Consider the following 16,290-nt stretch of genomic DNA (forward strand, 5'->3'; position numbering starts at 1 on the left):
AGACCCTCAGTCCCTTAATCAATCTCTTTGAAAAAGAAGAAAGAAAGATTAATTCTCTCTTGAAGACAAGGATATTACAATTGAAGTCCATGGAGAAACTCTTAATGGATTTGCAAGTGTTTGCCCAAGAGTTTTTTTGAGAGAGCATTTGGCAATGAAATTCTCTTGGAATATCTCTCTTATACATTTTGTGTCCCAAGTCACCTATTTATGGGCCTTTGAGGACCATTCAAAAATCTCTTGAACAGATGCGACTCTCAAGAGTTATTTTCTGAAGAGTTGTGACTCTTGGGAGTTATTTTCTGAATTTCTGAATTCTTGACTTGGATCAAACTTGAGAAGCGCTTATCTTTGGCATCATCAAAATCATGTATACATACATTCACAAAGGGTAGATACATCAGGTGAACTTTGTTCCCTGACTTGTCTGGCATCAACACCCCACCAATTAGCCCTAAAATGTATGCCCTACAATGGGCTACTAATTGTTGTGGTGTGGGTTCTACTGGAGAGTCAACATATTTTCTTTTAACCATTTTAGTTTAAGTGTCCCACCAGTACATTCTCTAGGGGAATAGCAACTATATATTCTGTGCACATTTGTTCCTAATCATAATATGTTAGCCCAGTAACTGGTCTTCCATCAATGCATAAACCCGGTTCAAGAGCAACATCTTCTAAGGTGATTGTGTATTCACCAATGAAACATGTGTGATTTAGGTCTCCATCTTTCAACCAAAACGACTAAAGCATCCTCGATTTTAACTTTTTTGAGCTTTGCAACATTTGAAAACACAACTTGAACCAATAAGGTTCAATTTTGGGATCTGAAGAAGGCATAGCTTGAGCATACGACTGGATTACATTGTATGTTACCTACAAAAATCAAAATAGTAACAACATCATTATTTGTGAATCATAACATAATTAACATTCAATTAAATTGAATGTATTGCATACTTCTTGAGATCTATAAAGGTATTGTTTCCAAAGAAGAGGAATAGTTGTAGATTCCATGGTTTAGGCTTTGGTACTATCATCAAGAAGTTAAAGAAGAATATATGAGAACAAGAGAAAGTGAGTCTATAAGTTAGTGTAAATGGTGACAATACATGCATTGTATTTATAGAAAAAATTTAACAGTAACATAATTCATTCGGTGGGATCTTGGTCATTGATTTTGTTAGTGGGATATTTCCCATTCAACGTGCGTCGCTCCAATCGGTGATATCTAGACCGTTAATTTTGTTGGTGTGATCTTGGTCGTTCAATGTGCGTTGCTCCAATTGGTGATATCTAGGCTATTGATTTTGTCGATGGGATCTTGGTCGTTCAACATGTGTTGCTCCAATCGGTGATATCTAGGCAGTTTATTTTGTTGGTGAGATCTTGGTCGTTCAACATGCGTTTCTCCAATCAGTGATATCTAGACCGTTCACTTTGTCGATAAGATCTTGACCATTCAGCGTGTGTTGCTCCAATCGGTGATATCCAGACTGTTCATTTTGTCGGTGGGATCTTGACCATTCAACGTGTGTTGCTCCAATCGATGATATCTAGGTCATTCATTTTGTCATTGGGATCTTGGTCGTTCTTTTTGAAGTGTATGTGACAAGCCATTAAACATTATAAATATGGTCTGCATTGAGGCGGTTCGGTCCATCACCTTAATCCAAAACCTAACTGCTACTCTAAACCCTAAACCCTAAACCATGACTTCATCATTAGTCAATGCAATTGTGTATTATGATGACATCATCATAACAACTAAACATGGTTCAACTTTCATAAGTGGCTCACCAAAGATCGTTCAACTTGATAGTAGAATGTCATTTGATGCCTTAAAATAAGCTATTGGAAACAAGATTAGTCTACCAAATGATAAAGTGGTCAAGGATATACATTTTTTTATTACCTATATCATTTGTTGATGATTGTGGCCAGTATAGGGCATGCATGTTGCACGACGATGAGGATATAATGCCTATGTTTTCTATGTTCAGAGAAATCTCCAAGCTCACATGCCTGGAGTTATATATTACCACCGCAGACACACCTACACAAACATATGCACATCCACCACCATTCTTTGCCAGCTCTTTGAATTTGGAGGGTTTGGATGAATACCTTGATGAAACAATGAACCTTGAATCGAGTTTTGAAGAAATCCCCCACCCCCAATTTACTCAATTTTTATTTTATTATTTAATGATTTGTAGTTGTCATGTGTGTTTTTCGTTGTTGTATTTATGAGTTATCATCATGGATTGAAATCTTGAAGTGTTAGTAATTTTTCTTATTTTTGGCCACTCATTAATGTGTTTGAGTGCCGAATCGAGACTCAAAACTTGTCTTAATGGCTTTTTTGTCATGAAAATTTTGTTAATGAAACATTATTTTAATCAAAACAATTGATACAAATAATAATCTAAGTGCCAAAAGTTGCCCTCACGAATTTAAATCTTCAAGTCTTAGTAATTTTTTGTTGTTTTTGGCCACTTCGTTAATGTGTTTGAGGACCGAATTAAGACTTAAAAGTTGTCTTAATGGTTTCATTGACATGAAAACTATGAGAATGAAACATTATTTTAATCAGAACAGCTGATACTAATAACAATCTAAGTGCCAAAAGTTGCCTCATGGATTAAAATCTTCAAGTCCTAGTAATTTTTCTTGTTTTTGGATACTTCGTTAATGCGTTTGAGGGATGAATCGAGACTTGAAAGTTGTCTTAATGATTTCATTGACATGAAAACTATGGAAATGAAACATTATTTTAACTAAAACAGCTGATACAAGGTAATTATTTTCTCTAAACTTCAACAATTAAATGCTAATTATTTGTTAGGATGTGGTAAAATTTAAGAGAGGGAAATCTTGAGATAAAATTGTTTGGGGGTAAAGTTTGATCTTCTTATCAATCTTGCATTAACTCAATTAATTCATATTGATTTTCTTTAAAGAAAAAATTTAACCACTTAAAATTTATTATTATTTTTTTTACTTAATCATTGAAAAAAATATTTTCAATATCACCCTCACCTACTTTCTTTTATATATATATATATATATATATATATATATATATATATATATATATATATATATATAAGTCGTACAATAATAAAAGTAAATTAATAATAATAAATGGAAAAAAAACTAAAAGTCATATTACCAAGTCATAATTTAATCACCAAATTACAAGTCACTTTTTTGTTGCTTAAAATGAGAGAAACTAAAAGTATATACAATAATATTAATCATAAAAATGACTTTAAAATTTACGTGTTCTATAATTTTAAATTAATATGTAAAATAAAATTATTTATATCATAATAATTTACGTGTTATATAATAATTAATTTATTAACTTATATCCTTAATTATTAATTTAAAACAATAATTACATGATACGAGATATTATATTATAAAATACTATATACATAATAATTTATTTCTTAATTTATATAGTTAATTATTAATTAAAGTAAAATATTATAATCTCTTGAAAATTTATTCATATATTTATAAAATCATTAATTTGAATAAATTGACTTATTATGACATCAAAATTCTATTAAAAAAATATTTCTACAATTACAAATTTTTAATTTATTGAAAAGTAAAATAAAAGTAATGATTATTGATATAATATAAGAATCAAATAGTTGCTTAAATAATGGTAGGACTATATTTTCTTTATCCAAATTAGTTATATTTAATTTTATACTTTTAAAATAAAAATTACCAATTGTATAGAAGTTGGTATAAAAATAGAAATTTATTTAAAATCGTATCCCAACGGGTGGGAATTGATTGAATGAAGAAAAAAAAAGCAGAATAACAATCAGTTAAATCAGTTATATGAATAGCTTCTCTATTTATAATGATAATGAGGAGGTATATAAAAAAAATCATATACATTAATTAACTACTTATTAAAAAAAAGAAAACACAACATTTCAAATTTTTTAATTTAAAATGTCATTTTTAACTCCATTTAATTATTAATTATTATTGATTCGTGGACTTATTTTATTACATGGAATACACAAATTTTGTGCAAATATTTTAATTTAATTATTTTCTATTGATTTTCTTTAAAGAAAAAAATCAACCAATTAAAGTCTATTATTTATTTAACTTAATTATTGAAAAAAATATTTTCAATACTACCCTCTTGTGCTTCTTTTGATATATAAAGAAGATATCTTATAATTTTCTTGTATTTTAACAGGACAATCGGTTGTTCACTTTAAAAAAGGAAGAATAATCATTCATTTGGAGATCTAGAAATCCAAAGGGTTCAAAATAAATCCAATTCATCGCTGCCATTCTAAGGGAAGGTAGTGCAGTCAGTGTGACTATTGTTCCCCGGTTCCGTTCTCAGTTTGTGTCTTTGAGCCAGAGTTGACCGTTGGATTTCATTCATGGATCTTCCTCTGCCTAAACCCTCCTTCAACCCCAACAAGCATCTCAAAGAAGAGTTACTCTCTTCATTTCCTTTTTTCCCCGATTAATAATAATAATATTTTTCAAATTTTCACTATTGACCCCCTATTTCCTTTTTGTCTCAATTTTTTCTTCAGATTCGTAAGCAACTTGACCGGATCCTCCATGCTCGAAATCGCGACGCTTACAGTGTCTATTCCCGTGAGTGATCACGCAATTTACATGCTCCATTTCTTCACACCAACTTAAATGTGACGCAATCGTGTTTTTTTTCTTTTCTTTTCTCTTTTCTGTTTTCATTACAGATTCTGGTTCTTATTCGTCACTCCATTTCCATCACTGGTCAGTCCCTTATAACACTTCAATTTGGAAGTTTCAAATTTATATACTCAAACACTACATTTTAGCAACCCGAAGGATTGATGTAACCGTCTAAGGTCTGGTTGTGTTCACATGAGTGAGAAGGATCTATTTAGTGGGAGAATCTGTATTCGATTCTCACTTAGTGCGAAATTACCTTGGGCCAGCGGCAACTACAAACCGCGAGCGGATTAATTTCTGACCTAATGGGTTGGGTTGGAGGACACTGGTCTCGGCAGAAAAAAAAAACACTACAATTTAGCTATATGCTCAATTGCAATATTTCATTCTAATTCTGCTTGATTTCTTTTCTCCTTATCATTATTGTTTGATTACATTCGGTCTATTATTCGTTCTAATTGTTTGAATTTCCTTTTTATTTTTGTTTTTATTAATTATAGGTGCCTCACTGAAGAAGAAAAATGATGATGCGCCTTCGGGGAATAGGAATTTAAAATCATACCTAGCCACATTGTCTCTGGACTTCCTTGTCATTGTTGTTCCTATGCTCTTATTTTTCACCGTAAGTGGTCAATAGCATCAAATGTTTTGCCAACAAATAGAAAATTTGGGACTTGAAAGTAGATTAAAATAGCTTGTTTAACTGAAGATATGTTTGTAACAGGGCTTTTGACTTATGCTCCCCTCATTTTTATTTTGTAATTTTTACAATGACCTTGGTGACAGGTACTTGCAAACTGGACCTATTTCTTGGCAAGTTTGTTCACTATCTTAACATTGCTTTATATTGCAGTCAAGAGGTAATTTTGCAATTTTGTGTAGGTAACTTCCTTTTTGTTCACTATCTTAACATTGCTTTATATTGCTGTCAAGAGGTAATTTTGCAATTTTGTGTAGGTAACTTCCTTAAAGGACATAGGGTTTTTTGTGAAATGGAAAATTAAGGCCAAAAGTTTCACAGCCAAATTTTGAAGTAGATAATAGCTGATTCTGTACACTTAACTGCAGGTCTGGTGGTTCTTCTCCTTCTTTTGAAGGAGAGTCCAACTCTCTTCGGGCATATGTTACTTCATATAGGGTTATTGTGGTATGAAGTGCTACTATAGAGTTTTTTTATTCCATTGTTCTTATTGCATTCTGTTTTTATGCTGATGAAGTTATTTTTGCAGATGATTATAACATTCTTATGCATCTTGGCTGTTGACTTCAGAATATTTCCTAGAAGATATGCAAAGACTGAAACTTACGGAACTAGTTTGGTATGAGTGTTATGCAATTCTGATATGAGAATGAAAGACATGTTTAGAATAAGAATATAGGAAATAAGATTTCATTTAATATGATTCATATGGTTACTAACCCAACACTTTTTCCCACAATGGAAATCATTGATTAATTTATGAAGTCATTGTATGAGTCAAATTTCTATTTCACAGATTTATTAAATAATGATTGTAGATAATTTCTCCCAGAGTATATCCCTGTTTATCAATGAAGAAAAAAAATACTTTCAAAGATTGTCAATTTTTTGTCAAAAGTCAGCGGTGGAGGTTTCTCAAATATCTTGTCTTGAACTTAGATGGTAATGCCAGAGTTTATAAGCACCTATTTTATTTAAGCTGATTATTTGCGATATGACTGTCTTCTCAAAGCTCATGGTTTCTTTACCAATGTCACTTTGTGTGACCTGTGAAGGGATTGGATGTCTCTTCTGAATAATGTATTTTTCTTTTTCTATTGGCCCTGTTTGGATAAACTTTTTCATAACCATTTATAGGAGAAAAAAAATAAGAATGTGAAATAAATTGAGCTTCTCCCGTAAGCTAAAATCAACTTATGCACCTTAACTTTTATAGAAGCTTCTATAAGAATTAAGTGCATGGATTGATTTTACTTTGAGAGAAGCTTAATTTATTTTATCTTCTTATTTTCTTCTCCTATAAGTTCTTATAGAGTTTATTCAAACAAGATCTTCGTGTATTTTGTTTCGAATAAGGAGGATTTCTTGTCCTTCCTTATAATGCACTTCTTTTGGTAAAATGTGTATGCTATATTACTTATCACTTGGGTGATATACAGCTAGAGTAAATGCTGAGAAAGGGAAATGGGTGTTTGTTGGGGTTCGGAGTTGGAGAAAATGGGTTTTTTTCTTCAACATATAAATTGCTTCTCATTGATGGATTGCATTAAGTTACAAATTTTGATCTTTTCCTCTTGTCAACTATTTATGTTATTGCCGTCTTCCCTTGTGCACATTCATTTTGTTTTGCAATATTACTAAAAAACAGTGTATGTAATAATTTGATTGTTATGTTGAGATTTGAGATTACTTTTGCATTCCAGATGGATCTTGGGGTTGGAGCATTTGTTTTGGCAAATTCACTAGTTTCTCGGCAAGCACGTAATATCACATCGGTGTGAGTCATTCGTTGCAACCTTGGAAATTAATCTTTGATATGCATGTTTACCAATTTTCCTAGATTTTAAAAATGTTTTTTTTTTCTTGAGTTTGATAAATTATAAGATGTTTTACCTGAATGAGTTAGGGAACTTTTGTGACAATCCTACATATGAAGAAGTAATGTGAACAACATGAACATCACTTGGAAAATTTGAAAATGAAAACATTGATTTCAAAAATTAGTTTCACTTCTTCAGAAAAGGCTGAAAACACTGATCTGTTGTTTTTTGTTTTGGGTTTTGAAAATATTTTCCGAGAAAATGTTTTCTAAATTTTAAGCAAATGTGTTTTCACTCTTATTTTCTGTTTTCTTTGAAAATGAAAACAGAAAACACTCAAACCAAGTGTCACCTAAGTTTCTCCTTTTCTCTTTTTGTTTATCTTCTCTCTATAATAACATTGATGTCTTTTTTAATGAATTTACTCAGATATACTGCATTCCTCTGATAGTGTCATTGTTTTGTCATGTTTTAGAAGCTGGAAGACTGCAATAGTTTCAACTAGTCCACTGATCATCTTAGGATTTCTTCGTCTTGTTACTACGACTGGTGTGGATTATCAGGTGAGATTATTGTCATTGGGATTCTTAGAAAGTTCTGTGGCAACTGAAATACATTAACTTGTCTTGCATATACAAATACCATATCTAAAGCTTTAACAAGGTCAGTCACCTATATGTTTTTGATACTTGAAAAGTAATATGACGTAGTTAATGAAGATTACAGATAATAATATTTTGGGCAGTATATATCTTAAGTCAACCCCCAGGTTTTGTATAAACCTGAAAACTCTGAATGTCGTGGAATGTAGGAGTAGTAATAGGGCTTATTCTGCAAAAAGAGTTTATCTGGCATTTGAATGAAAATTTATGTTGATTGCAGTATGCTGGATTATGTTATTTCTTCTGGTTTTTAATTAAAATGCTCACTGGTCTCGTATGTTTTTTTTTTTTGCCTGTTTATAGAAATGAGTTCTAATTGATTAATTTCTTGGTTCAAGACATTCTTAAGGAAGGAAAAATCTTCTTTTGCTTCTCATGATTGTTTTTAATTACAATGGACACTGCTATGTAGTTTTTCCTATATACAAATTGTTGAGTTATAATTGCCTAATCCAAGACTCAAGACATTCTCAAAGAAGCAAGTGATCATTTTTCCTTCTTATAGGTACATGTGGGTGAATATGGTGTACATTGGAATTTCTTCTTCACACTTGCTGCTGTGTCAATCCTTACTTCCTTTATTAATATTTCCCCTCAATATTCTGGAGTTATTGGTTCACTTGTACTAGTAGGTACTTTTTTTATTTCTGTCTTATTCTTATGTCTTCTTGTCTTTTGAAATTTGATTTTCATATAAAGTTTAATTTCTCTTTCCAAGGGTACCAGTTCTGCTTGGTGCAAGGTTTAAATCATTACTTGCTTTCTAATGAAAGAGGAATGGATATCATAAGTCAAAACAAGGAGGGGATTTTTAGCATATTTGGTGAGAACTATCTTAAGGCTATAATTTTGATTCTAAGGCTATAATTTTGTTGGCAAGTACTTATAGCTGTTTTACCTTTGATATATAAAAATTGGTCAATAAATCTCATTTTGTCTCCAGGATACTGGGGAATGTACCTTCTTGGTGTTCATTTGGGAAACTATCTTATCTTCGGAAGCCATTCCTCTGGATTTAGAAGTAGCAGATGGGTACGGATGAGGGTTTGGGTTCTCTCCATCCTGTTTTGGTAAAGCTTGATCCAAAACATTGTTTATCATGCACAAAGAAATCTTGTTTGGATCATGTCTACAGCTTTGAACTTATTCCTTTTTCATGATCCCCTTGCTAGGTTATTAACTGTGCTTCTAGACAGGCATGTCGAAAGAATTTCTCGGAGAACTGTATGTCTGACTATGTTACAGTTTCTTAATCAGAGGGGCTTTATTAGTTTCTTTAGCATCAATGGATGAAAAACTAATTGTTGATACTTTGTGCAGTGCAATCTTCCATATGTTACTATGGTAGTGGCTGACAATCTACAGGTCATTCTCCTTTCAGTTCTATTCAATGGCTCAGTGTAACATAGTTTGATAGGACTGTTGACTTTGTAGCTTTATTGCAGTTTCTGCGTTATAAAATTGCTTCTGGGCTCTAACTTATTGTTAATGTTTAAATTTTTTTTTTCAATTAAATATTTTGAAGTTTGACATACCAAATGCAGCTTATGCTGTCTCAATCTGTACCATAACCCAAATTTCCCAGCACGGCACTCTTGAGTTATCCTTGACATTGTAATTACTAATTTAACTTCTGATTATGGAATTTTGTTGTTATTTAATCTGAATATCACCCATTTTTCAGCTGCTATCAATTCTAATGCTAGCCGATCTTGTTCCTGGAAGTAAAACTTCAATACTTGAAGAAGCATTCAATCGGAACCTACTGGCTACATTTCTACTGGTGATAACGAGATATTCCTTACTTACAAGCATATATGCTGCTTTCTATCCCTAGATATCAGTTATAATTTCCTCGGATAATTTTGTGTGCAGGCAAATATTCTCACTGGGTTGGTAAACTTGTCTGTTGATACCCTCTCTGCGTCATCAATCACTGCCTTTTTTATCTTGCTTGTCTATGCTTATGTTTTATCAATTGTAATTGGTATTGCAGATTATTTTGGTATTAAATTAAAATTTTGGTGATGCAGTCAATTGCTATGCTGCAGTAGTATGTTTTGTTAGTGTTATTATTTATTTTAAAAGAACATCTCTTTTTATTAATCATTAATTGAATTTACTATAAAACTCGTGTGGCAATTATGGTTGATTATAAAGGTAGATATGATCAAAATTCCACTGCCGTTGAACTCAATCTGGGTTAACAAATAATTAAGAGTTTTAGGAATGCATACATATTATAGAATCAAAAAGATTTAATTCAGTTGGTTGAGTAAAGTATGATAAATCTTCTAATATCATGTTTAATTTTTATGGAAGAAAAAAATGTATAATTAAAATCACTAATGGTGGAGACCGGACAAGCTTATCTTTTTGACACTTACGGACAGCCATTCCGTTGACAAAAAAAAGATACCATTTCTCTGCTCATGCAATATCGATTGGCCACTCTGCAATTGCAGCTTACAACTCATACTAAGTTGCTTTTGTGTTTCCATGCTTCATTATCATGCATCTTGATTTGGCATCCCCTTGGTAGCTTTTATACATGATTGCACAGTGAAACAGTGGGGGTAAAATCATGCATATATAAATCTTTCTAGGCAATATATATATATAGTGGAAAAAGAAATGTTGAACCTGTGTTATGGGGATTTGAATGTAGCCTAAAGTGATGTGGACCTGCAGATGATGTACTTTTTCGAGAAGGGTAGCTTACAGTCACATGGTTAATCCAACAGAGTCTGACAACTTGGACCACGCTCCTAACTCGCCCTCTGTCCTTTCGTGTGTCCTCCTCAGCAGATATGGCTAAAGGTTCTGTTGTTTGCAAAAACATGCACATCGAGGTGTAGCCTATGCCCATAAGAACTCCACGTCAATATTAATAAAGAGGCAGTTTATATCTGATAAGACTAAATAAAAAATTAAAAAGATAACTGAAATGGATAACCGAAAAAGCTAAAAGTTAATAAATAAAAATTAGTACTTAGAAGTCTTTAAATTAATTTATTAAATCACAAGTAATAAGGAAAACTAGTATTTTAAAAAAGATGATAAAAAAATGAATAAATATTTTAAAAATAAAAAAGATAATAAAATATAAAAAATTAAAAATTAACATTTTAAAAGAAGATATTTCAAATAACATATTTCAAAAAAATATTAGAAATTATTTAAAAAGACTTAAAGTTAAATTAAATGACTTGTTAAACATAATCATTATAATTGTTAGAAAGTATATATACTTCTACGCGCTATGCTTTGCTTAATTTTATTCACTTACATCTACACGTTTATAATTCACGTATTTGAAAGAGGCGACATGAAAGATATTCCTTGTGAAGTATCTGGTGGTCCCCTTGTACAATACAAGAAATAACGGGAATTTCGTAGTTTATAGTGTATAAGAAAATAATAAGTGGTTACAAACACGATTATCATTAACACAATTAATTGATAGGTGACATCAAAATGTTATTTTTTGGTAGGTAATTTTGTCGATTATAATGATGAAGTTCTAACTATCTCTAGCAATTATAGATACAGTTTAATTGGTATCATTAACACAATTCATTAATAATATATGAACCGTAGGATTTTCCAACTAGAACAAAATGTTGATATGGCTTTGACATGTAGAATGTTGTACCAGTGGATTGTCAAATAGATGCAATAGTCTTTGTCTAAATTATTTATATGGGAATCTCGGGTGCGTGAGCCTTTCATTAATTTCCTGCAAACCCCAAAACGGATTTGAATGTGATGAGTAGCTATTGCAAAGCTTGTTCTGTTGTTTTTATGCTTATTTCTATATAGATTTGGGTCCCCCACCTTACTCTTCATTGGCATAAGCTGTGCCAGTGTAATTGACAGCATCTTTGAAATTGGGAAGGAAACCAAAGCAAGGATGTGTGAGGAGCCTGTTTCCTTTTACTACACCTTTCTGATTCCTGAAAAGCACAAGACCTTTTCTGCCCCTTCTCACGTGCTGCGTATCCTCTAATCTTTGGTTTTTTTTTTTTTTCATATCCGAATTAACCACTTTATCAAGAGATTTATATCTGTCACACATTTTGCTCAACCAACTGAGTTAGATTTTGGTGTTATCCTTTGATATAAACTAAGCTCTTTCATTTTTCCAATATTAAAACTTCCAGCTTCTTCCTTCCTCTGTGACTCAAACTGCATCAACCAAGTTAGTGGGATTTTCTATAAATTGTTGTCAATTTGTCATGTCATGTATATGAGAAACTCATGAAAACTCTGGTGGTGACTTATTAGTTCTCTCGGCAAGTAAGGATTTCAAACAAACTAAAGTTGAAGAGAGTATAAATGACTTTGGAAACTCTTCAATCCAATGAGTTCTCCAACTTCATTATCTATGACACTATCTCTGCAACTCCATTTAGCAGCCATGGCTCCCCAGAGGCTAGTTTCTTGGAAAGTTTTGTGAACTATCAGGAGCAGCATGACCACCCTACATTTGATAATTGCGCAATGAGGACCCGAAAGCGTGAAGCCAGCGAACCAGAAAGCATTGGCCGGAGGCAGAATTCGGTGGCAGTGCAAGGGAGGAAGAAGAGGAGAAGGAAGCCAAGGGTTTGCAAAAACACGGAAGAGGCTGAGACACAAAGGATCACACACATTACAGTGGAAAGAAACCGCCGGAAGCAGATGAATGAGCATCTTGCTGTCCTTCGTTCACTCATGCCGGAGTCCTACGTCCAAAGGGTTTGTTTTGATTCTCTTGCTAGTTTCTTCTTTTTCAGTCTCTACTCTCTTTCTCACAGGCTGGGGTTTTCACAAAATTACTACTATGTTATGGTCTCAATTAGTAGAAAACTAGAGATGAAAAGATTAGAATACAAATGCGACGTGAAATCTTAGGATAAGTAAAAATTATCTGAGCCTTAAGATTTTAGATTAAATAATAATATTAAGTTCACTTGTGTAATTGTTTATGATTTATGGGTGAAAAATCTCTCGGGTGGTTACTCCTAGAAGAGGAGATTCTCTTTTCTTTTAATTTATTTATATATATATTTTTTGCATTCATACTTAGGAAGCCACTAGGTCGAAGTGCTTGATGTATAAATAATGCTCTCTTAACTGTGATCTCATGCAACTAATTCTTTCAATTAAGATGCAAACTTAGTATACATGTTTTTTAGGGTGACCAGGCCTCTATAGTGGGTGGTGCCATAGAGTTTGTAAAAGAGCTGGAGCACCTCTTGCAATCACTTGAAGCTAGAAAGCTGCAACTTTTGCACCAAGAAGTGGCACAAACCAATGAAAATACGGCCATTTCCAAACTCATGCAACCTCCTTTTGCACATTGTTTTTCGTATCCACAGTACACATGGTCCCAGACTCCTAACAAATACACATCCAAGACCAAAGCTGCCATAGCTGATATCGAGGTTACTTTAATCGAGACCCATGCAAATCTTCGAATTCTCACCAGGAGAAGCAGCCACGGGCAGCTAACAAAGTTAGTAGCTGGTTTTCAAACGCTGTGCCTCACCGTCCTACATCTTAATGTCACCACCATAGACCCTTTGGTGTTCTATTCCTTCAGTGCTAAGGTATGTAATTAATTAACTACAGATTATAATCAGGCTTTAATAATTTTATTCTTAATAAATATTTAACTTTTTTTTAATAAAATTTTATTTCGTTGAGTCTTTAATAAAATACCAATTTTGTGTTTGATCTTTAGTATTTCTTTTTAAATCTATGATAAATTAATAAATTTTGTGTTTGTTTTTTTTATTGTAATTAGTAAAAAATTGTTAATTTATTATGAAACAAACACAAAATTCGTTAATTTATCTGATATTAAAATAAAATATCAATAACCAAAAATAAAATTTATTAAGTATAAAAATATATTTAAACATTATAATTAATTAACTATTCATAGTACCGAGTCAGTTTCATTTTCCACCTTTGCCTCAACTTCATATACTAAATGTGGCACAATGATTCTTTCTATTTATAAAATTATGATGTCCTTGTATAAATTCATGAAAGTTTAGAGAGATTGTTTACCTAAATTAAAATGAATATTTTTTTTATGAAGGTTGAAGAAGGATTCCAACTTGGTTCAGTAGATGGTATTGCAACGGCAGTCCATCATTTGCTTGCAAGAATTGAAGAAGAGGCTTCCCTTTGCTGTTGATCAGGTTCATCTGGGGACACGAGATTTTAGTGAAATGACCAAATCAACCATCTACACCAACCTCAACAGAGAGAGAGGGGGGAAAGAATATTTGCTAATGGCTTTAGTTTTTTATTTTTGTTTGTTTGATGTCCAACTGATGTGTTAATGCTAAACTTTAGTTGCAGTAGATGATGGTGTTTTTTAAAAGTTGCTTCAAGCAAGTACAACTAAAAATCAAATGAAAAAGAATGTTGATACAGTTTATCTCGTTTGCAGTTAGTTGAGCTCTATTGTCCTCTTCAGTGGCCCTAATATGAAAGTAGTTTGCAATGAGGATGATAATATTCATAACATAAAATTTTTCAGCTTACTGATAATGCAATGACTTACAACGTCATCCCATTATAATTTTTTTTATATAACTTTTAAAATTATTATCATAAAAGTCAACAATCATATACAATATGTTAATGATTAAATATAAAATTTTTACACTGTCAATCTATAATTTCTTCTGTAAAATTTTATTATTTATATTTGAAACATCGATCTCTTATATTATATTATTAATTAAGAAAGGAAATTCTTGATTAATGAGCCCATTTGAATGCTGAACTAAATTATTATAGGCAAATACGAGCCAAAACTTTCATCATCATGCTGATTTTTGTCCAGTATGAATGCTTCTATTTTAGAGCAATCATGCACAGTCGTGGATTAATCCTTGTTTGGGCGATAATGCACTTGAAAGTTGACACACTTAAAGAAGAGTATATCCTAGTAAGGGGAGAGGTAAAAGAAAACAAAATTGGCCCATGTTGGCTCTGTGGCTACATTTATAAATTTTGTTGTTTTTCGTTAATGGATGGGAGACAGTGAACCTTAGCTTGTAAGATATATGGACTGATTTTTGCAGCAAGATAATACAAAGCAAAAATATATGTGAGGTTAGTTTTAACTTTTAAAGACATCCATTCTGGATTTATGTGAGGTTTTGCAAGTGGGGTACGTGGTTACCTTCATTGCAAACATTAGTTGGGAACATTGGTTGACTGGCCAGCTAACTTGTGTTTGATTAGGTTTCCTTTATGTTAATATATAATTTAATCACGAATAATATTTCTGATTGTTCAATTGGAATAGCGCGCCCATTCAAACTTTTTTTATGTAAAAAAAAATGTCATAGACTGGTACTCAATTGAATTATTATACAAAATGCGTGATTTATTATAAATCTCTCCTAGTTATCTTTAATTTTTCTGTATAAAAAAATTGAGTTATTATGCATTCGTGAGCTAAACATGGGAATTAATTGGAACTATAAACAAATACATTGAATACATATATTGGGATGCAATCTTTTTTCTCTAGAGGGAGAATAAGTAACATCAAAATGCATGCTAATTAGATGATTTAAATGATCCTAGAAAACCAAAAGAATGTGGTAGGAAATGGTATATACGAAAATATTTGTCGGGGGTGATTAATTGATAATTGATACAAAATACTGCTGTTCATTGTTAAACCATGTAGTAAGAATCATATGTTCCAAGGAATAATGAATACATTTTCTTGCATTTTAAGGAATAATGAATACATTTTCTTGTTTTTGTTTAAGGAGCTAGCGTGGGAGGGAGTTTGTTGTATGAGTCACCGCAGCCTAGTTTGCACCTTGGGGCATGTGATACGTTTTTTTTTTTTTTTTTAATGAAAAGGCTGGTGGGATCAAATTAAAGGCCTATGTCGGATCAATGCAATTTAACTTTTGTTTTCATTCTCATCAGCTTTCAGTTTTGTTTCGTTCTGTGTGATCGATAAATCAATATCCTCATTAATACATTGCGTCCGTTAGTGCAAGCAAGAATCAGAGAAACGGACATGCATGGATGATTCCTAAAACAAATCTACAGCTTTGCTCTATCTGTGTATTTTTGTTTGGGGACGGATTTCTATGTTGTCTTGAACTCTAGAGCACCCTGCGGGGTTGCAGAAGACCGTAATTAATTTAGTATAAGGATTTTTATATATTATTATCTAATGCAATTTAACTTTTTTTTTATTTTAGTCTTTTAAATATTTTGATTTAATTTTAATCCTTTAATTTTGGAGGGAGGGGGAGGTGGCTCAGGACGAGTAGAGAAAATCTGAGTTAGAAGATTGAGGACGAGCAGAGAAAAGAAGGATAAGAAGACATTGAAGCTACCTTGATTGATGTTGGATGTGATA

General features: G+C 32.1%; 2 protein-coding genes across 6 annotated transcripts; both read left to right on the forward strand.

Annotated features, from left to right (window-relative positions):
* The first annotated feature begins 4,242 nt into the window (after nucleotides 1-4,242).
* On the forward strand, nucleotides 4,243-9,951 carry LOC114423001 (uncharacterized protein At4g17910). Of its 4 annotated transcripts, XR_003668779.1 has the most exons (17): nucleotides 4,243-4,486; nucleotides 4,590-4,653; nucleotides 4,758-4,794; nucleotides 5,214-5,335; nucleotides 5,500-5,573; nucleotides 5,782-5,860; nucleotides 5,943-6,032; nucleotides 7,117-7,190; nucleotides 7,709-7,796; nucleotides 8,401-8,523; nucleotides 8,595-8,718; nucleotides 8,839-8,965; nucleotides 9,068-9,119; nucleotides 9,216-9,260; nucleotides 9,440-9,509; nucleotides 9,580-9,678; nucleotides 9,771-9,794. XR_003668779.1 is itself a non-coding variant. In XM_028389586.1 (16 exons), the coding sequence occupies exons 1-16, from the start codon at nucleotides 4,431-4,433 to the stop codon at nucleotides 9,921-9,923; spliced, it is 1,392 nt and encodes a 463-aa protein (XP_028245387.1). In that variant the 5' UTR covers nucleotides 4,243-4,430; the 3' UTR covers nucleotides 9,924-9,951. The 4 variants fall into 4 exon arrangements, 3 of the variants coding, with proteins under 3 accessions (XP_028245387.1, XP_028245386.1, XP_028245388.1); XM_028389586.1 differs by lacking the exon at nucleotides 9,440-9,509 and having other exon boundaries at nucleotides 8,401-8,527; nucleotides 8,614-8,718; nucleotides 9,771-9,951; XM_028389585.1 differs by lacking the exon at nucleotides 9,440-9,509 and having other exon boundaries at nucleotides 9,771-9,951.
* Nucleotides 9,952-11,634: 1,683 nt separating this feature from the next.
* LOC114423038 (transcription factor bHLH71-like) lies at nucleotides 11,635-14,343 on the forward strand. 2 transcript variants are annotated; one of them, XM_028389643.1, is made up of 3 exons: nucleotides 11,635-12,632; nucleotides 13,082-13,486; nucleotides 13,984-14,343. In XM_028389643.1, exons 1-3 carry the CDS (start codon nucleotides 12,234-12,236, stop codon nucleotides 14,080-14,082), a joined length of 903 nt encoding a protein of 300 aa, XP_028245444.1. In that variant the 5' UTR covers nucleotides 11,635-12,233; the 3' UTR covers nucleotides 14,083-14,343. The 2 variants fall into 2 exon arrangements, with proteins under 2 accessions (XP_028245444.1, XP_028245443.1); XM_028389642.1 differs by having other exon boundaries at nucleotides 11,643-12,632; nucleotides 13,073-13,486.
* Nucleotides 14,344-16,290: the final 1,947 nt, after the last annotated feature.

The sequence above is a fragment of the Glycine soja genome, chromosome 8, assembly GCF_004193775.1.
Source record: "Glycine soja cultivar W05 chromosome 8, ASM419377v2, whole genome shotgun sequence".
In the NCBI taxonomy this organism is placed as follows: domain Eukaryota; kingdom Viridiplantae; phylum Streptophyta; class Magnoliopsida; order Fabales; family Fabaceae; genus Glycine; species Glycine soja.

Excerpts from the sequence above, each read along its gene's own strand:
- LOC114423001 (XM_028389585.1), top strand. The coding sequence starts at position 4,431 with ATGGATCTTCCTCTGCCTAAACCCTCCTTCAACCCCAACAAGCATCTC. Across the intron at positions 5,574-5,781 it reads CTTTATATTGCAGTCAAGAG|GTCTGGTGGTTCTTCTCCTT; the intron begins GTAATTTTGCAA and ends ACTTAACTGCAG. Across the intron at positions 8,524-8,594 it reads TTATTGGTTCACTTGTACTA|TTTAATTTCTCTTTCCAAGG; the intron begins GTAGGTACTTTT and ends TTTCATATAAAG.
- LOC114423038 (XM_028389642.1), top strand. The coding sequence starts at position 12,234 with ATGACTTTGGAAACTCTTCAATCCAATGAGTTCTCCAACTTCATTATC. Across the intron at positions 12,633-13,072 it reads CGGAGTCCTACGTCCAAAGG|GGTGACCAGGCCTCTATAGT; the intron begins GTTTGTTTTGAT and ends CATGTTTTTTAG. Across the intron at positions 13,487-13,983 it reads TCTATTCCTTCAGTGCTAAG|GTTGAAGAAGGATTCCAACT; the intron begins GTATGTAATTAA and ends TTTTTTATGAAG.